Source organism: Perna viridis, chromosome 3, assembly GCF_037379345.1.
Source record: "Perna viridis isolate PV_CMFRI_1.1 ecotype Kerala chromosome 3, ASM3737934v1, whole genome shotgun sequence".
NCBI classification, from domain to species: domain Eukaryota; kingdom Metazoa; phylum Mollusca; class Bivalvia; order Mytilida; family Mytilidae; genus Perna; species Perna viridis.
Window position 1 is genome coordinate 43,339,356 of NC_142447.1, and position 22,703 is coordinate 43,362,058.

Genomic DNA, 22,703 nt, shown 5'->3' on the forward strand with positions numbered 1-22,703 from the left:
CTTTATTGTATTTTTAGACGTTAATACACTGCAATCACACACATATAAATTCACAAACACATTTTTAATCGGAATTGATAATTGATCACATGTAAAAACAACTTTTAAAAATAAAGCAGTAACATTCAGTATGACTAGGATGTTGTGAACTACAAGTATCAAACCTATATGTTCCTTTTAATTCGGGTATTTGTGTGCATTGGTTTGAGAGTTGTTATCAGTGGAAATTTGTTTCTTCATTTTTTGGCTCTTAAATAACGTAGATGAATAGCAGTCATTTGGAATTTGTGGTCATGTAATGTTATGGTTTTGAATTTGACCTTTTGTTTTATCGCCTTCCGACATTGACATGATATCCTTGTCCATAGACTTTCGCTTTTTAGTTGGCGAATCATAAAATAATTTTTCTAGGTTCTATACCACATAGGAAAGTTTGGAGTTGATTTTATACGTCGTAGATTTAATCATTTAGGTTATAAATGGGGAAGAAGGACGTTTTTCTGACCGCGATTTTTTTTCGGTACCGGTTGTATAAAGACTGTCGTCTTCGTCAGCGTCGCTGGAGTCTGTTTAAAAATATTTTTTGACAGGGTAGACTTATCAATTTGAAGTTAAAGGATACATAATTGGGCAACGCCACCAAAAAAGTCAACTACTTTATTTTTGGTCTGATTTTGAAAACAAAATTATTGGATTTCTTTCCCTACTTGCGTTATTTAGGTTAGGGATGGAAGGCAAATGTCTTTGATTAAAGCAACACTTTTCTTACCATTAATTGAATTTCAGATTTTGTGCTATATACTTTTTTTTCTTGTCAGAAAGTTATGCTATGTTACAATTACAAACTTTTTGTGGTCGTATCTAATTAATACATGTCTTAGTGCTGCGTCAGGATAAAGCTTTGGTTTAAGGAGAGAAGGGTCATCTTTGAAAGGGATCACCACTTTCGCGTTGCCGAGTTTTTTAATTTTTTTAATGGTAAAAAATAGGGTGATTGAAATCAATGTGAAAGCGGGGCTTAGTCATTATATAAAACTGGAATATCGGAACAGCTAATCAGTTTCACCAAAATATATGCAATTAATATTTTATTTTCTTATAAGTATGAAAAATGTTTAATAACAAAAGCAATTTATATATAAGCATTAATACTACAGCTGTATTTATTTCCGAAGGTTTTTTTTTTTGCGGTTAAAAATGTCAATGACGTCGGACGTTTCTATTGACGACGGTCTTCAGAACTTTGGGTGGGTGGGGTCTCAAAAGTATTCATGGCAGAATTTAGATTTTTTAATGCGGTTCCAAAAGCATCAGAAGAGAAAAAAAGCAGAAAATCAACCAAGAGTGACGCGCTACAAAATTACATTGTTTCTGGTGTTGATTATTCTAAGACTTGTGCGGATGGCTGCTTCAACGAAGCCTCCATGAATAGCTGCAACGGAACAGACTACAGAGGGTGTCCGGGTGTTGATTATAAGACTTGTGCGGATGGCGGCTTCAACGAAGCCTCAATGAACAGCTGCAATGGAACAGACTACAGAGGGTGTCCGTCTGTTCTACCATTACTGCTTCTTGAACACGGAAACAAGGTACCGGACAAAAACAAATGTCATGTGAACGAAAAGAATATCTTCAGGCAAGAACCAGGTCAATGTTCATTCCAAGGCAACGCATATATGCTATGTGGGACTTCAAAAAGACGATCTAAAGATCCAGTTAATGGGAAATATGAAGTTCCAGACAAAAGGAGGTCAGAAGAATGTAGTGGAGACTCTGGTTACGGCTCAGAAACTCCAAACCTTGCCACAAATCAGGAATCCAACAGAAAGGTACACGTATGTTAATTTTAGGGAGAATGTGCTATCTTAAGCCCCGTTCTCATGACCAATACTTAAGTCTGAATTTGTTTACAGTCAAGTACATAATTAACACCTGAGTTCAAATGTGTCCATGTTAACACGTCATTTTGAATGTACACAATAAATAAATTAGCTATTGTGCAATTGTATATATGTGCTATATCGATGGCTGGACAGTTCGATAGTCCACCAGTTCTAAAAAATCACATCGAAAAAATTAAAAAAAAAAAAACAATAAACGTATATCTCTGTCCACCAGATATATTACGACATTAACTAAAGTTGTGTTTTTTTTTTGGGGGGGGGGAGGGGGGGGGGGGGTTATAATTATGTCTCTCTCGGTGGTGAGATTCATTGTTTGTTTGTTTGGTTTTTTTTTGTCCTTAATGGTTGTCTGTCACACATCTTTAAAGCGCACATCCAATGAAAACTACTGAACCGAATTTAGACGAACCTAATTGAACCACTAAGCAGTCGGCAGGCGCGGGTATAGACGGGGCGACCTCGGCGCCCCCTGTAGGGATACTATCTGTCAAAATTAAGTTTTAACTTTTAAACACAAAAAGTAACGAGAAAAGAACCAAGTTCCAATAAGAATATTATAATCTCAATTCCAAGTCCTGTATTCACGTCAATTTTTTAAACTCGGGACACTTTTTATAATAACTGAATTTTGATTTATTCTTTATTCTATGAACTTGTATAGTCTATTCATATACAGCAGTCGTGTATTTTTGAAGGACTGCCATAATCGATGAAGATTCCCTCAAGCTTGGTAAATGATTTCGTATTTATAATGATATATCGATAATAAGTTTGAAAGCGATCACCACAGAGGTTCTTCGAAGAAAGTTTATGAACGTGCGGACGACAGACGCAAAATGATGACAATATTTCACTCTTGGGTTAATTGCCGGTTGAGCTCATGTTTAGTGTTTTTTTTTTTTTTTCTTAAATGGTACTGAGACATTGATATTTGCCCTGTCGCACCGTCAATAACCACAAACTCATATCACGGTGTTGGGCGACGACAGCGCCATACCATTATAAGACTGCAATTTTTTTATTTTTTTTTTTGCGGTCGTATAAAAATTCATTGAATAAATGTAATATAATATTTTACATGTTTATTTTACACAGGACAGCAATTTTTGTTTTTGTTCTTTTTTAAGGGGGAGGGGGTGCAATCTGTTTATCTGCTGCAGACTAATTTTCGTACAGTCACATAATTTTTTTTTTATCATCTTTCACTACCACTTATAGGTACGACTTCACAACTATCTGCCCGTAGCTTTACGATTATAGTTCCTATTTTAATAGGGTATTTTTTCAAATATTATTTGTGATCTGATGAGGTCAAAAAACTTTTTGGTTTTTGGAAGCCAATTTGGGACAAATTTGAGAGGGTCTGTGTTTAGGTAGCTAAAATGAAAAAGATGGTGAAAGTTTCAATTTTTTATGGAAATTTGAGGTAAGCTGGCTCGGAAAATTTCATTTGTTTTGAGCGGTAGATTGTTTTTAATAAGGGCTGTGATAAACTCTGTGGGAAATTTAATTGTGTTCTTCGACCTTAGGCAGTAATCTCTGAAGAGAGTGGGGTGGTCTTGATTGTTTTGTAAATATCGGCAAAAAATACCGAAGCGATTCAAATACGTCAAAATCCATAAACATTGCCTTAACGCGAACATATGAAACAGAGAAGATCTACATACATTAAGTAGCGAGCCGAATGAAAAAAGATCATTATATATAAAAACTGAAGATATGGGATACAAGACGTTACACAAAAAACTAAAGCTGTAGCAACATGAACTCAAACAAAAAAATCCGAGTCACATCAGGTACTCCCGTCCGGAATGGTAAGCATGTCCTGCTCCGTCAGTGGCACCCGCTATATCGCAAGTGAGTGTAATCAAGTAACATTGTAAGAACAATAATGCAATTCCTCTACACGTATCTAAACTATTGACATTAGGCGTAATCATTCATTTTCAACTAAGTACCAAGTTGTAAGCGTAGTTGAAAACAAATATTTGAAATCGACAAAATTGGATTAAGGTAACGAAAAATCACAATAAGACATACGCCATTATCATTTTTTTTTATTAATTTGAGAATTTGATCTTGAACTTGATATAAAGCAATAAATCATGCGATGAAGCTTAACATAGCTACTAGGGTCAAAAATTAACATGAAGATTTCAAAAGATACAAAATGTTAAAGGATATTTCTCTGAATGCAGTAATACGATAGATCAAAAACTTGTTTGCAAATTTGAGGAAAGATTTTAATTAACACTCCTGCAGGACACTCAAGCGAATGTTACAACGGATATTTTACGACCATATCGATACGTATATAGTATTCCTTACGCAATAGACAAAGCCGGAAGACGGATTACTTTTATTAGTTGCCTCTGTTACGGCGCGGTGAACAAAAGTTCGCCGCGACAAATTTTCGTATATATTCAGATACAAAATATATGATTGCGATTTGCTTGGCTCGACAACAACCAGTTTTACCGACGCTTGTCATCATGAATACATTTCCTACGCTCCACTCGTGAAAATACGTGAACTTCTCCAACACGTGAAAGAAAGCCCGATCTTTTCCACTCGGGTATAATCCGTTTGAGTTTTATAAATCTTCGAAAAAGAATTCTTAAAAATTCATGTTTTCAAAATATTCTAACTTTTCTACTGCAGATTCAATTTTACGGTACATACGAACTCTGGGAAATATTTTCAGAATTTATCTCAATAAACAAAATCTTTCATATTAGGCTTTATGTTATTTCGTTTATATATATATTTCTATTAGTTTTTGTATGCCTTAGTATTGTAAGAGCTACTTGAATATTCGGGTGAATAACTAAGTCATGTGATCATCAACTCAATTGACTATCTAAAGATTTTGATTGAAAATCAGCTTGAAGTGACCTAGATTTATTATGTAGCCTGAGCACATGGCTTTTTGTTTATGTTTACATCAAATATTCAAATAGCTGTTCCAACATTCAAACTGACAAAGTTGTATTTAAATATTTAAAATTAGAATTCCATTAAGCCTAATGGGAATTTTTTATGTCTGTTGTGATAAAATTCTGAAAATATTTCTCAGAGTTCGTATGCATTATAGAAAACAAAATAAAAAAACAGTTGAAAAATTGAATTATTTCGAAAAATTATTTTATTAAATTCAAAACGGACTATAAGAAACTATTAATATGTGTATGGGCAATCTAATACACACTCAAGATTTTTCGGAGGGGGGATCAATTTACGATATTAATTTAATCGACGATTTGAACGATTTGTTGAATAAACTAATAAAGATCAATGAAGGAATTTACAAATTAATCACACAACATCTTCAATTCGGACTACTGACCTGTCGAACCATTGACCCGCCCGACTATCAACGGATTGTCGGGCCATCGAACCATCGGACTATCGAGCGAATCCCTTCAAGGGACAGGTGAGTAATTAAATTTTACAATGCCCATGCAGTTTACAACAAAGAATTTGAGAAACCCGTTAATACAATGCACAGGCCTTTGGGACCAAGATTTATTTATCACAAAAATTATTATTAAATAATTTTGTTTCCATATTTGAGTTATTATGTATGTTTCGTATAGAAAAAAAAACTGGGCGTATATAAACAGCATTAAATAGCGAACGGACATGTCTGAGAACACACATACTCAAATATGGAAACAAAATGAATTAATTATATTTTTGTAATAAAAAAAATCCTGGTCCCAATGGCCTGTGATACAATGTATATACATGTAATATAGTTACTAATATCTAAAACATCACTGATCATGAAGAGGAACCAGCGGAATTACTTGTGGGTAGAGCCAAGTCCTATCCCCTATCCAGGACGTAGATCACGTAGCGGCTATATGATTTTCCGGGTTACCAATTTAATTTTATTTAGAAACAAAAAGTGGTTTTTTTTATATATATATATATAACAAGATTTCATACAGCTATACTTTCAAGGTCGTGATGTCTTCATGACTGCGTCCAAGTAACCCGGAATAAGTTTTCTAGTATAGTGCTTACGGTTTCTAGGGTTCGACAAACTGAGAATTTATACACGGTAAACCTTACTTATATAATATAGAACTATTTATTACCCTGTGATGGTGAAGTACAAAACAATTATTCACGAATGCATAAAGTATCCAAGAGTATTTGTTCGTACCTTTTTTCCAAAAACATCCCACATACCCACTTAAAACGGTGCCAAACTTCAATAATAGCATTTCAATTAATTTTTTTCTGACAGAAAAGGAACTCGTTTAATTTCTTGTAGCTACATATATTTAAATTTGAGTATTTTTAAAATTAGTATGGTTAAAAGAACTTATTATAAATATAAACAAATGAAATTTTGTTTACATGTATAGTGAGCTCTTGTAGCTAACTAGTAATGAGTTCTAATTATTCGTTAAAAAAAATTACATGTACTTGTACTTTATTTAATATCTGAATCATATGTGCATCCTGATTTGTCTTAGTACAGGCAATACCCCCAAAGAGTTAAAAAAAATAATATTGATTTATGGTGTTATACTTTGTGTATATGAGTTCCAAATTTAAGCCAAATTACAGAAATACGATTCAGTAGTGTCAAGGTGACTAAACAATGTAATTTTTTAAATAAAAAGAATTGTCAGCAGAGGACAATTTTATTTATATATAATTAATTTAATTTCAGAAGTTACGTGCTTTCTGATTGGATAACAAAATTTTTCCATCATCTCAAAGACCAAATTTTGTAATATTACTGTGACGTCATCAACCTTTTTTAATGATTTACTCCTCTAAGGAACATCAGTCTTATTTTTTTCGGTTAGTTTGAAATATTTAGTAACCTAAATGCCCGTGGTGCATACTTGAAAATAACATGCAACGCAGGCTATTTAGTGTACATGCACCACGTGATTGAGGTTATTTCTTCATTGAGCGAAAAATATACAACGGTCATTCTTTAAATAGCGTCGTTCAAATCAATTCCCTTGAAGGATGCTAATAAGAAACTATATGATCAAAATATTGGTTTTTTGTCTTTAGGAGAAGTGCAAATATGGGCTAAGGAATACAGCACGTGCAAGAACAATGAGATTCAGCCACTCATCAAGCTTAACAATTCATGCTGATATAATAAGAGAAAAAAATAATAATAACAAAAATAAAGAAAAAAAATAAGTAAAGGTTATCTAAAAGGAGTGAAACACTCGAAATAAAGAAAAATATTAAAGACTGAATTCAAAACAGTTGTTAATTTTTTTGTTTTGTTTTGTTTGTGGTAGTAGAACGGCTTGACTAGCATTCTACTTAAAATTAGAGTTATTCATCTTTGTGTGCTAAGCAAAAAGATAAGCCAAGTAACGTATGAAACTAACAGGGCCGGTTTTTCGATAGTTCGTGAAGACTCAAGGTGTTATGTATATATTTTGTGCAACTTTGAGCTTTTTTAATTTGGTTTGGGAAAGAATACGTGTAATCTAGGTCTAAAATGTAGATCAAATCGCTCAGCACAAAATAAATGGGCGTTGCCTTGAATATTTAAAAAAAAATAAAAGCAACATATAGAACAATGCAGCTTACTTTCGCTTAGTCGTTGAATTGCAGCGAAGAAACGTAAATACGAGAAAAATAATCGGAGGACAATCTTTTGATATTGTTACGAAATTTATATTCGATCCAGAATAATTTTGATGCGATTCGAAGTATACATTTACATGCAACACCGGTGCTTTATCTGTGAACAGATATACTATAGACTTCTAGACGGACTTTTACTCGGAACGGAAGACATAGTGCATGAATTGTACGGGCTTACACTCGGAAGGGACGACATCATGCATGAATTAGACGGGCTTACACTCGGAAGGGAAGACATGGTGGATGAATTAAAATAAAGTGTTTATTTTTTTCAAGATATCACAGACAGGAATGTTGTTGATCTAGTATAAGAGTATATGTACGAACAAATGTGCAAAATCATATAACATATACATTTTTTTTTATACATGTACAACACAATGAATACAACGAGAATACATTGTAGGTATTTAATTTAAGAGACAACAACCTCGATTGGGTGAAATGTCAGCCAGTATCCTTCATTTTGAGGAGAATGATAAAGTTAAAACATAGAACTAACCCTTAGCATTTCAGACCTCGATTTGTGATGATTAGAAGATGTTAAAAAAAAGATGTGTAGACAACAGGAAAAATGTTTAGCTTAAGAAACTCGGTATGTGGTTTGCGCATACATATAAAGATTCAATATCATATTGTGTCATATGTATGCCGAGTTACAAATTGTATCTATCTGACTATCAGTAATGGGTTTCTAAATTGCTTCTATCCGATTTGAAAAATGACAAAATATAATTAAGATGTCCCCATAAACTACTCTTCTTTAGAAATAATCTAATTTTGTATGTTTTTATTAAATTTAAATACTGTCGTAAAGTTTATAGGAAGGAAACATTAATGTAAATAATCAATAACAATAATGATTGAGGATCCGTGATATGGTATTCCGGAGAAGGATTAAACCGGCACTGTTTCATTTTATCAATTCAAATATATTTTTTTACTTTTTCATAGTATTTCAATCAGAATAATTTCCGTCAAAATTGAAATACAAACGTTTATTTCCAATAAAAAAGCAATAAAATTACAAAATGAATTTTTCGTGAGTCCGATTCTTCAATGTTTCGATAGTTATCTAATTTTTATGAATAATTTTGCGTTGTTTATTGTTGCAGTTTTTACATCACAGTGATGTAGCTCTCATGGAACGAAGAAGTGGCTTCACTTAAAATGAAATTAAATCGCAACTGTAATATTTCAATTTTATCATCAGTACAGTATTTGTTTCGATAATATTGTGAGTATAATGATTTTAATGAATATTAAATGAGATTTACCAAAATATTCAGAGATGTCGGTCTAAGATAGAACACATATTTTCATCACCCTTGCAGTAGTACAAGGTTCGCTAAATTCGACATTTGTATAGGCGCCGATTCATAAGTTGATATAAATGTACAACTTAAAAATATAATGATGGCATAAATTGAGATTAACCTAAGATCTGACACTACATTGGCACATTAAAGTCTATTAATGAAAAGTTTCACAATTGCACAAAAGTGGTACAAATTGCGCCATTCTAGATTGTACATAACTTTCAAACAAATACTTTAGAAATGTAGTTGATTTGAGTGCGGTTACTTTCGGCCATTAACTTGTATGCAAACGTTATACACACTGGGCGTCATTGAGTACCATTTCGGGTCTCTCGCGGAAAGTTCACGGCAAACGTTAGAGTTTTTCTTCTTTTAAATGACAGATGATTATTATGTTTATGAAATAGTTTGTATTTGTTCCTGAACGAACATCGCTATCCGGTCATCCGTTTCAGAAAAGGGAGGATTCGATTGCTATGTATTATGTTTAACGCCGAGATATAAGAATGTTTACAATGCAATATTACCTCATATTTTCTTTTATGCCAGCCGTTTTCATAAAGTAATCAAGGCATCTTGTACTTTTTGTTCCTTAACATGCTCACGTTTTACTTACAAATGAATAAAACACATGAGGCATATGTACCAAACACATAAGGCATATGTACCAAACACATGATGCATATGTACCAAACACATAAGGCATATGTACCAAACACATGAGGCATATGTTCCAATAACATTATTTGTCTAATAATAATTATAGAATAGTCAATATATGGTGTCAATTTAAATAAGCAATTTAAAAATGAACATATATGTTTCACACGACAATATATATATGTAGACGAGTTTAACAAGACCGTCTTCCCACAAACATGACGCACTACGAATAAAACTACCCCGAAAGAAATAAATGGAAACATTTTAAACTATTCAAATCATCAATCTTGATTAAAAATCGACAATTAAATATGACATTAAATTGAAAAAAGGAACATTTATAATGAACACCTTAACATAAGGTGGAACAGGCTGATTATATCAGGGCAATTTATGAAAATCTTGTCATGCGATATAAGGTCTTAATCAAAACTTAATGAACTGCTGCAATTATAATCTGAAAATCGTCACATTTTTTCAAGATGACAAAACATTTTCTTTTGTTGAACGAATATTAAGAATCGCTTAATGTCCCTTTTCGAGTATCTAATCTGATTTCACAAACGGACTGGGACCATCTTCATCGCATTAAAATCTTTAGATGAAATAAAAACACCGATGTCTTTATTATAGTCACAAATGTTTAGACATATGTCTCTAGAAAAATGTTCCCATTTCAAAAGCCACACGAGACTGTATAGCACCGTTAAAAGATTATGATGATTGTCAAATTTTAATTTGTGCACAAGGATTTCAGCCCCAAGAGCTCCAATCGAGTATGCCTCATTGACCGATGTTTCAGGTCGAGTGGAGTTAATTTGATGTTTAACACGCCGTTTCACCCAAACTTTATCTGGAGAACATTGTTTTCATTAACTTTTGGTGAGAAATTCTATAGGTCTTTATTTCCGTCATTCAAAGAATATGTCTGATTGCATGTGAAAGTTCCTTTCCAACTCATTGATTCAATTTCAGTTGGTTTAGCTATGTAGCCATGTTGTACCCAAAGTTAGGAATAATATAACACAGTCACGATCATTGACAGAGAACTAAAATATTAGGATTTTGGATTCTTTACCAACCGCAAAAAGGAAAAGTCATCCTACCAATAACAAAACACCATTAAAAGAAACCGAAAGCAAAAAAAAAACAAAAAACAAAAACAAAATAAACAAAAAGAAAAAGAAAAAGAAAACTAAACAAAACGATACAATGATAGTTCGTTTGATTTGTTCCCCTCATAATGGATTCTAACCTGAACAGTATGACTTGTGTACAGAAACAGTAATCACACTTACAGTGATATAAAAATCAAATTGAGACAAAAACGAAGTAAAGAAACAAAACAAAAAACGAAGACCTAGAATAAATAACAAAAACTCGACCACATACTTTGATTGTGGACTAGATGACCTTGGAGTGTAAGAAGTATAAATCACCAACTATCGTTATAGTATTATTGTTCGTAGGGTACCAATTTTCGTGGGTTAGGTAAAATTTGGTTACAAACGAAAAGGAAATCCCCATTTGTTTGTATGATAGAGTTCCACGAATTCAAGAATCTACGAACTGTTCATTTTTCCCTAAACATAGAACAGAAATGAATAAAAGTACTTTCACATGGTATATGAAACTAGGAAAATATTCACGCCCCACCGGTCGATAGGCTCACAATCACGAATATTTTTTTTACAATTTATATAGCGATGATTTGGATATTTGTTACAACTTCACATTCTCAATAAAATCTGTCATTTTTCCTTTAGTCATCTAGAGAACTTTTTTTTTCTTCTTTTTCCATTGCTATTTACAGAACATAGTCCACCCTAAACTGTAATGTTGTACAGCGGAATTCCCAAACTATACGCCAGAAAATGTTAGAGAAAGTGGCATTAGATTGCACGATTATACGCGCACGTATCCTTGCATTCATATTTCAAATAAAAAAAACTTCGTTTTCACATACCTTTTCCATTATATTTTATAAATACAAAACGTTGCAGTTTTTAACATGAATTGATTTTCTTCTTCTCACCCTCCTTATGTATGCAGTGTGGAAATATTCATATGAAATCAGTAAATCTTTTGACCGTCTTTTCTAACACCTTGCTGTTAATATCTTTACATTATTTAATTGTTAAAGACGTTGGTGTGAAGAAGCCATTAAGCTTAGAGAAATCTGAAGTGACAACAAGCTAACCAAATAAAACCTCTGCGCTGTACTGTTATAATCACACCATCTAAAGACATATAATGACCTTTCTTGTTTTTACCAAACCGTATAATTCGATTGTAGAGACAGAAGGAACTCAATAGTGCTAAATTACTGGTCTCAGAGAAGTGCCGATACGAAAATCGCACCATTTTGCTTGGCGTAATTGGCACAAAGAAAACAAAGATTGTACTCAACGTGTTAAGATAATCTGATTTCAGTAATTATATGTATTTTGTCGAACTGAGGGGATAGACAATGACACATTATAACTGCATCTTTCGCCAATTATTAAGTTTGAAAAATAATCAAAACTGCAGTAAAATTTTACGTAGTGAGGACCATTCGTATTATACATTTCATCAACTTGAGTGATTTATATACCATTCTTCAATGTATTTTTATCTGTTCAGAATTTAATGGATGCATTTAATCAACATTTTCCATATAGTGACGAAACCGAAACCGAGAAGACTTAAATTCCGTTAACTTCTGAATTTTACAAATACAAGAAACGCTGAACCAAGAATAAAAACCTTTTTCATAGATACTACCAGATAGCTTGAGTCAAATTTATACATTTTTGTAGTAGTTCGTCTGAGATAAATGTACCATCTTCCACACAATCGCAAAAGAAGAATATCAGCATGTCATTATCATAATATGGAATGATAATGATAGCGTATCTATCTCATCTCACTTCAATCAAACCATAAAAGGAACAAACAAATCGTCAATATTGTAGCAAACGATCATACACGAAACTTTAAAGTTGCAAGTATAGAGATAAAATCAAGATCTCATTTCATTCTAGTATAAAAACACAAAACTGCTGTATTTGGGAACTGCATACCAAAAACAGCGACTCAAGACGAGATGCAAAGCCATTAATTTGAAACAGAAAACCTTGTGTAAAATCAAGTACAAAAATCGAATTACTCACACTGTAAAGAATGCAGATAAAGCAAAAAAAAAGGCAAAAACAAATAAAACAAAAACAAAACAAATAAATATTAGGGGACTACAAGAAAATAACAGACTTAATTTAAAACTTGCAGCATTCAAATAATGAAGAAAATTGACGATGATTATTATCAGCATATTGACACCATAGAACGATTGGATATCTCGCTTCATTGTACAATGTGCAACTGGCGTCACTCGCTTTATTCTGTGCACTTGAACAGCTTACTTACAGTGAAACCGTCAAATAACCTGAAAATAATAATACGTTTCGTAAAATTTGATTTTTTATTTTACATACACTAATACATATAAAATACTCCTAAAAAGTCATTTCCCCCCAATTTTAGATAATAAATTAATTTTGCCTTTTATAACACAAGGCTTAAGTTATAACAGTTAACATAAATCATTAATTTTTTTTTATTATTGTAAAGAATGTTTGAATTGGTTAGTCGTGGTTAAGTATTTATTTTCCACAGTCTCCTAACATAGTGTATTTCTTTTTCTTTTGAAATCGATTCTTTTGTCGGTACTTTATCTGTCAATTTTTATTTGCATTTCTATTTTGTTAACGCTATTTTACGAGTTTGAGGTACATCATTTGTATCCTTGAATAAAATATTAGGACATGATTTGTGATGTCTATACTTACTACCAAGTACATCACATGACCCCGCCTGACCAATTAACGGCTTGCCAGAGGCAGAAACGACTCGGACTACCAACGATTCGGAACATCGAAACGTTAGTGTGAAGTACCTGTAGGTACTTTTCATCTGTATCAAAAATAATTAGGGACTACGTGCAAGGGTGATCAAAGTAAACATGACTTTTCAAAAGTTTACATCACGCACCACAAAATTGATTTTTATCACTTCCGTGCAATGCGCTACAAGGCTTTCTTTTATTTAATACAATGCTATTTTAATTTGTGTAAATATCAAGAAATTTATAGTGTGATTTTAATCAGACCAAAGCATGGTATAGATCCGCTATAATACTGAAGAGTGACTCGACATTTATTCACGATGTTAGCATGGACTTTCTCCTTTTTAAATCAATCTGCAACCTTTACTTCCTTTAACACTGAAAATGCGTTAAAAGTAATCGAGATAATACATTAACATACGATCTCAGTATTAACTCGGAAAAAAATTTGTGATTTTGCAAATTTCTCCGAATTACCCGAAGATCCTTGATGAATAAGGTGGTACATATATCGTTTTGATTCTTTTTATTTTGTGCAAGTTATTTAAACAGTCATTTACACGTCTCTGTTTTTATTCTCCTTGTCCGGTCATCGTCAATTGGAGAACTCAATGAACGCAGCCGGTAAAACGGACGCAAGAGCTTTCAACTTCTATCATGGTATTCAGTTTGCCGTTCAATAGAGCTTGCAATATTTTAGGTGATAGATCAATTCAAACATTGATGTCACAACAAAACATTCAATTCTATTCAATCGCATAGCCATGATAATTTCTTAATTTATGTATAGCGCTTTCGGGACATAGATGTTCTTGTCTGATACAGCTCCATAATGGCCGATTAGAATCTTCCGGTTTATAATATAAGCAGTACGTTCTTGTGATCACCGCCTTTAGTGTGTGGTTTATTTACCTTTTGGGTTTTTCACCGGAGTTAACCGTTATCTACATGTTCAGAACAGTTGATAGAGCTATCATCTCCATACTGACTGTATAATTTTCAACCATTTACCATGCAAACTACAAATAACACTGATGTTATCTGTGGTTGGATAGATAACCCCTTCCCGTGTAATAAAGATGACTTTACCTTTCGGAAATTGTCAACAAAATCCCATTAAATGACAGAAGTCTTGGAGTATATCAAATGGTAGATAGATGGTACAGTTCATCACAATAGTTTGGACATACATATATAGTTCTTTATATTAGTGTCCCTATTCAAATACTAATATTGTTGACATTAAAAAATAATTCGAAGATTATTAAAATTCTAATTAGCCGATTGTGTTGCAATGATAATTTTAAACTCTTTGTAAAGTGTTTCTAAAATATATGTTGTTTTGGTTAACTCGTCCGCTGCTTTTCAGGTTATTACATAAGCATTTAGTTATTCATATGTTGTTTTTCATTGAGTTAGTTTTATGAAAGTTTAAAGCAAGTAAAAGATGCTATAAGTCTTGGAAGAAGGGTTTTTAATTGTTAGAGTGATTGATATTTGTTCAATAGACTGTTTCATTTACCATTTTAAAGTAAACTTCTCTGAGCACTTCAAAAGTCATAATCACCCAATAGTAACAAGGAATTGAATATAAGAACAACAAAGGCATGATGCACCTGCATAGAACAAAATTGAAACGCCAATGAACCTGCAAATTCCTTAATTAAAAATTAAAACACAATTAAATACTACCTATTGAAAGTAATGCAAGAGGAACAGATTTCTCATTAAAATATTGCAAAAACAATGTTTAGAAAGATTTACCTATGAGATGGAAAATTGGAAAATCATATTTATGATTTCTCTTTTCAGTTTTGCGTTGATTAATTAAAACTTTTTCCTTGTTAGATTTTGCCACTTAGATGAAGCAATATTCTGTTTGATGACATTGATTTTTACTTTGACATTTCTGGCGACTTTGATTACCTGAAAATAAAAACACTGTTAAAAACAAGACCCCTGCTTACTCGTCTAAATTAGTTTCATAAAAACCAACGTCCGTGCATTTTTTCTAATGAAAATGCGGTGAGAAATTTCTTTCATAAAAACCTTGTAATTAAATTGTATTTGTGAAGTGTTGAGCCAAGCACGTGCAGTACATAGCTGCATGCGGTATACCCAATAAACGTTACAAAAATATTGACGAATAAGGGGACTTTTTTCTGCTTATATTTACTCAATACACGTGGCAGAAAAATATTTTTATTGTGCACGAAAATATCACTGAAAATCTTTGCCATATATGTAAATAAATGGTGCATGTGTTTGTGTATTAGTATTTTTGATTAATTATATCACAGGGCATTCCCGTGGTGTAAAATTGTGCATCTATTAAATTAAGTGCATATTTTAATCAAGTTAAGTGAGGTAATCAGACCAAAATCCATTTACTTCGAGCAATTTCAATTTACGGATGAGTTTTATAGTCACTTATCGCAAGAGAAAAGGACATTCAGACTATTTGTCATGAATTATTTGAGTGTTGGAAAAAAGTTCGAAGAAAAATAGTAACAAGGACTTGTTCACAAGTGAAAGTCAGGGGCCATCATATTAGAGTACAATTAGCAACTTGACTTGAAGCAGATATTTTTGAATGTTATCTTATTATTTAGATATAGGTGCAGATAAAATGTAAAACTCCTTGCATATGTCTCAAAAGGGAGCAAAATTATACCCGACCACAACCATGGAAAGTTGTTATTTCTAGATTCATTGACAACGTTCTTTCTTTTTGTGTATTTGTTTGTTTGTTTGTTTGTTGGGGTTTAACGTCCGAGCAGCAATATTTCAGCTATATTCAGACATTGAACATGAAATGGATGATAAAATGAACATGAAATGAAAATAAAAAAAGGATGGGTCACAAGGACAATAGGGTCGACAAATCTTGACTGCCACTGGAAAAAGGGAGTATGGGTAAGGTAGGGTAATTTAGCCTCCTGTGGCAGAGCGCAAAGGTTCCTACTCCTATCGAATACCACAGCAGGGTTCTTTAACGTGCGAGGAACGTGGCATCTTTCCCAACACGGTGCACCACTATGGTTTGCGGTCAGGTTTTCCGTATTATAGCCTGACAACCCCAGCATGTAACACGCCAGGGGTACCCCATTCCACCACCTGGGGCACACATCCTAGTTGCTCTGTAGGCAGAGCGCCTAGCCCCCAGCTAGATTTCTGAGCACTATTTAGTCGCCTTATACGACAAGCTTAGCGCTGCTGCAGGCCTATTCTTTTGACACCCGGACCTGCACGGGGCTCTTTTTGTGTAAATATGATAGTGTTATTTTTAGAATCACAATAGAAATAAATGTTAAATGTCTATGAAATATAGTAATGTACTCGCTGTACACTTGTGCATATATACTGTATCTGCATCGTTCGATTACCAATTGCCTTCTGTGTCCTGTTTCCATTCTATACATTCCAACCTTACAATATAGATGGAATCTTCCGTTTTTTTAAAAGGCTCTTATATTTTGCAAGGTTATATTTTGTATGTCTTTCTCTTTTATTCTTAATAAATTAATGAAAACCACGAAATTCATTCCTGTTTTTCTTTTCTATTCAAAAGTGTCCCGTCCGTGTATTTATTTGTACAGAGGACGTTTTGTCTATTTTAACTTCATTTATTGTCTCGATTTTGTAGTTGAGCTTTGCTTTTAAGTAAATTATTTTTTTTTCTAGAATATCGAGACTTTTGCAGCATCTATCTTACATGTTCGTAACAATGAAAAAAAGAGGATGTTGATATTTTTATCTACACAAAGCCACCAATTTAGATTGACAGCTATTTTTCCCATAGAAAAACTATAACCTGTCAATTACCTGTTTTGGTTTTTTTTTCTCTTTTGTTTCAGGGAGCTTTAGTTGCTTTTGCTCTGTTTCGTATTTTTCTTTACAAATTAACCTTTATGGATTCGGCCATGTTTTACTACCAGCAATTTTAAATAGAATAAAACGTTCCTGATTTTCTTGTAATGTCTTCAGAGTCAATACTTAAAACAACAATAAAATTATATCAGTTATTTCGGATTCAAATTTCCTATGTTTAATGCTTAGGTAAACCCATGGGACTTAACAACAATGAAGTCACATTGGAGAAAATAAAGATCTTCATAACCGACAGCCATTGTTGATTGTTTTCCAATCATATAATTATTGGCGGGAGAATATGACATTTCATATCGTCTGCTCAGTATCACCATCAAGTACCCAGACGTAAACCGTCATGCCACCCCCGGGAATTCTCTGATTACATACAGCAGGAAAATAGATTCAAATTAATAACACGCCATGTCGCAAGGGACTAGTTGCTGAATATGGTATAACGTCCAGCGTTATTATAGACCAACATAAAACGGCAATAACGTCATACAGTAGGAAATTAAACGTCGCAGTAGCTGGTGGCAGCAGAATTTTAGAGAGGGGGAAAATTAAAATGATCGTAGTTTGATGTTCAGATTTATCATGTAGCTTGAAGGTTTTGTGGTGAAGTGTGTCTTATATCATTATCATAATCATATAATATTATATAAAAATTGATTCTCATAAATCGCAGTTTTTATTCGCTTGAAGAACAAAATCTGTGTCCGTTTTAACAAATAACTAAAACTAACACGTGTACTTGTGAAATTGCTTTTTTTGACAACAATTGTGTCTTGTTTTCTTATCACTACTTGAAGTGATGTTAATGGAGAATATGGCGTCGTTCACACTTCTTCACAAGTTAGTGGCGTCGTCATCTGAAATAAGACATTGATGACTCTCCGGATTTTACAGCATTAACTTTGAGTAAAAAAAAACGAACTTAGCTTATGTATGGGTAGAACAGTACGTGTGAGCTATAAAACTACGATCAGACATGTTATAACTTGCTCAACATTACTTTCTGCTTACTGATTATTTAATATGTATATATAATGTATTGAATTAACATTATTTGTACTTGTACAACCTATAGTTATATTGACTTTGGTTAATAAAGATTAATTGAATTGACCCAGTTCCAGTTCTACTAATTTGTGTTAGTTTTTCTTGATTTCATTTCACTGATGGTATGATGCAAAAAAGTACAGACTACACACATTTGTGTCAAATAACACAAAGTCAACGCTTTTGTTCTGGAGAACAAAACTAGCGCGGAAACGTCAAAAAGTGGACGAATAAAAAAAGCCAATGATGAATAGATAGTGATGAGCGTTGTCGATGTAAATGTCTTGTTCGTGCATCAAGGATGCGTGTGGTCATGGGTCAGGTTTACAGAAAAACACAATGACCATAAAATTACTTCGCGTGTTTTACACGTGTTATGGTTGAAGAAGACAATAGTGTCCTTAGATAAACCCATGTTTTACATGACCATCGTTGTCGAGTACCTGACTGACCACTTGTTTACAAGTTCACGCGCTAAGTTATTAATGTACTTGTCGTCCACCCCGACACCCGGCCTGCTATGCTAATAATGTATAAATCATTGTAGGCATGCAATCAAGTGTGTATGTTTCATGCAATCAACCACAATAATAATAGGATAATTAATTGAAAAGAGTGAATAAACAAACTTTTATCACGAGTGTCGAAGAACGCTTAGATTTAACGAGTGTGCGGAACTTGTTCCGCGCACTAGTTAAATCCTCAAACGGTCTTGGCACAAGTGATCATATTTTGGTTATTCAGGATAACCAATTGATTATTTTATTTATTATATAAATTTTCGTAATGATTTGTCGACATTTTCAACATGAAATATAAATTCGGTGTTTGGCGGCCTGATATCAGAGTGGTGACGTTTTGGCAGGAGAAAGTCCGAGAGTGAAATTACCGAATTTATTACAGTGTGAATTATCGAAATTAATTACACTGGGAACATTCGATAATTCACAGTGCTATATATATAATAATAATATACGTTATGTAAAACAGTTTTTAAAAATTATCCCAGTAATATTTCAAACATACGTTTACAAATTACAATAGTTATAATAACAAGAGTTAAAGAGAAACAAATATGATATCAGTATCAAATAATATCATGACTTCTGTAAAATTTGCGAAAGTAATAAATTCCCGAAACAATTCTAATTTTAATCACATGTGAAGGGCTGGAAAGCGTTGTGAGCATTGATTGTTTTGAGTGAATAAACTATTCAGATTCAACTGAATTATGGTTAATACGAAGTAGCTATACGGTGTATTATGTACTTCAGATGTGGTGTAGTTCTATACTCAATTAAAGTTATGCTATAAACCATGTACTTTTCCTTTTCTATACATTCCTGCAAAAATAGTTATATTATATATGAAAATTTGAATCAACAACTAAAATGACCTGTATACCATGCCACTTCTATTGCGATCATAATTAGATCTATAGAAATATTCCTTGATTATCAGTAACTGCACCTTTAAATATATTATCATTGTGTCTAAAGTGGATACAGGGAATTAAAGGTCTTTTGACAATGGATAACAAAGCATCATGAATCATTAAAATACAGTTTTTCAATGACCGTCGATCTCATTGATCGTTTTTCATTTTTTTATTCAACATCCATCACAAATTAACAAAAATAAAATCTAAGCAATCTATCAGTTTTTAGAGCACTAGACGTGGTGTCAAAAAGTCGTCATATTTCAGTGCTATGGTGAATATTCAGGATATAATGCAATAGTATAAGCGAGACATCGATACAACTTTTGCATTAGGATAATTGCTCATAATGAAGTTTTTGTCAGAACCAATTCAATGAAATGTTTCATATCGTATGTCTTGGCACGTTCCTTCAAGAGTTGCCCGCTTATAGCGCGTGTATAGTTATCAATTTTATAAATACAAACAGACTTCCCAGGGTTATTTTAAGGAAACGTATAAATAGTAGTCTTTTTTTAAAGACACAGAAGTATAGGAATGCAAAAAGAATGTACAAAAAAATCATATATCTTCATAGAAAATTATTTTTCCCGATTATTAACTAAAGCACAAACTGTAATATGCGAATATACACATATGAAAAGTTTAAAATGTACTGGTAAAAACGTTATTCATTCGGTCAGACGCAGCATAAAACACAAATATGTTAGTAAAACAGAGCTAAGCGAAAGAATATGAATATTTTCAAATAAAAAAAAACACAGAGAGACATTAGCAACATTTTAAAAAAATAAGTGTTTGATGAACAAATATCCATGTAAATTGATATTTAAAAAATGTTTTTATATACTTGATCAATCTTGTCTTTTAATATGTTATTTGCGTATATTCAAAATGTTAATATCATTGTTATCCGAAGATAAAACATAATCAAAAATAAATGCGAACTAAATGGGCTTTTTATATTTACACTACCGGAAAATATTCAGTACTAAGTTGTAGCAATGATTGAAAATTATAATTACAATTTTGGTTTTTTATTGATGTTTTGTATCTTTTGTCTTTTTGCTCTTAAATTTAGAAATGAAAAACTAGGATTCAACTAACAACTTGGACCATGAACTAGGTGCAACGGTAGGGGAAGCGTCCTCTACTTTCTGGAACTAGAAAAGAAACCTTAAGTTCAAATGCTCTTTTTATTTGTTAACTGTGTGCGTATTTACGTTTTGTCTTTGGAAGCTCCTTGTGCGTTTTTTCCATAATAGTTATTACAGACCCCAGTTATTTTATAATATGATAGCAAAATAAACACCAAACGATACTTGATACAAACAGTAGCAAAAAACGAGTACTGAACACTCACACGAAGAAATAAGCACTCCAACTGACAGTTCAAACATTCAACTTTAAGGATATTTACCTTAAACAATCAAACATATATTAATTTTAAAGAATTCAATCAACAGAAGCAGATATTTGAAACATATTTATATGCATATTTAATGTGCATTTCTTTTTTGCAGATATAATGATCATTTCTAACTGTAATAAATGAATTGGAAATCACAACCAACAGTTATAAAGCCATTCTAACATAAAAATAGCATCGCTGATGAATCTACAGCTATTCTTATAAATTATATAAACTATAATTTCATGCAAATTTAAAACAAAATCACTTTGCTGAACTTATTGGTTGCATTAGACAGAATAATAAACTCAAAAGTTTTCTCGTGAGAAAACTCAACTTCTTTTCCAGTATTAATAACGTCAATGATCAGAAGTGATCTTTTATACCGTTTCAGCATATGAATAATTCAGGCCAACTTAAATCCTTCTTTCATTTCAATTGCAAAACACCACGATAAAACAAGAGTTATATTCCAAACCATGTAATTATATTATCGATGTTCTATGCGTCCAATTTGTACATTTTGGATCTTGGTAAACAGGTAGACATGTTGCTCATGCTCGCCTCGTTCACCATAACAAAAACAGCCTTTCACCACGTTCTACTGACACGTGCCAATAGCGTGAGAAAAGAAAATAGCAGTAGAAGCGTTTGATATTTCACTGTATTTATTAATGAAATTCATCAATTAATTGATACGGTTCCATGAAATATCGGCAAGTCATTTAATTGTCTTGTGTTACTTTACAATTGACACGCACCTTACCTATTATTAATACTGTATTCAAATGATCATTTCATCCTTTGTCACCTGACTTGCACGCGCTCATTGCCGCCACCTTTGTGTCGTCTGCACCTACCTGTCGGTTTCAATAGATTAAAAAGAAAGAATAAAAACAAAATGGAAATACCACAGTTTAGTGGATGCAGCGACTGTGAAATGTGTAGAGTTTGACCAAATGCAAAAAAATCTTATTTCTGAAAAATTTAAACAATGACATATATATAAGTTTTTATCTCTTTAACTAGATTGTTGTATTATATTCGTTTCAGGTGTTGACAGTATAAAAAAGGTATCTTACAGTTTGTTAAAACAGCTATAATTGGTGTACAAATCTCATGCAATTATTTTATCGATTTATATCAAGTCAAAGCGCCGACGACAATAAATCTTATATATCTATAGAACTGATCATATTAGTCTTCACGATCTTTGGTTGACACTAGTTGATATTACTATTTTAAATGAAGGTTAAGTTGAAATAACCATGGTAACTGTTTTCTGCACTGGTCATTTAAGTTACTTAATGGTTTTAATTTGATATATAAGATATCATTTCATGGCGGCCTTTTGATTATTATGGTAACATATTTTTATTGTTGTATATTTTAATATTTTCATTGCTGTATATTTTAATAAAAATGATATAAACTTATCATTGATAGATTTGTACAAAATAGGACGCCTAAAAAGTGTGATTCACATGATTTTGATTTTTCATTTTATCCATAT

The 22,703-nt window shown here is 32.6% G+C and overlaps 1 protein-coding gene across 5 annotated transcripts; it reads left to right on the forward strand.

Moving 5' to 3' along the window:
• Nucleotides 1–1,212: 1,212 nt before the first annotated feature.
• LOC148622368 (uncharacterized) lies at nt 1,213–22,273 on the forward strand. 5 transcript variants are annotated; one of them, XM_088572225.1, is made up of 2 exons: nt 1,213–1,829; nt 6,948–7,148. In XM_088572225.1, the coding sequence occupies exons 1-2, from the start codon at nt 1,272–1,274 to the stop codon at nt 7,080–7,082; spliced, it is 693 nt and encodes a 230-aa protein (XP_088428351.1). In that variant the 5' UTR covers nt 1,213–1,271; the 3' UTR covers nt 7,083–7,148. The 5 variants fall into 5 exon arrangements, with proteins under 5 accessions (XP_088428351.1, XP_088428355.1, XP_088428352.1 ...); XM_088572229.1 differs by lacking the exon at nt 6,948–7,148 and adding an exon at nt 22,244–22,273 and having other exon boundaries at nt 1,214–1,829; XM_088572226.1 differs by lacking the exon at nt 6,948–7,148 and adding an exon at nt 17,469–17,863 and having other exon boundaries at nt 1,214–1,829.
• The last annotated feature ends 430 nt before the right edge of the window (nt 22,274–22,703 follow it).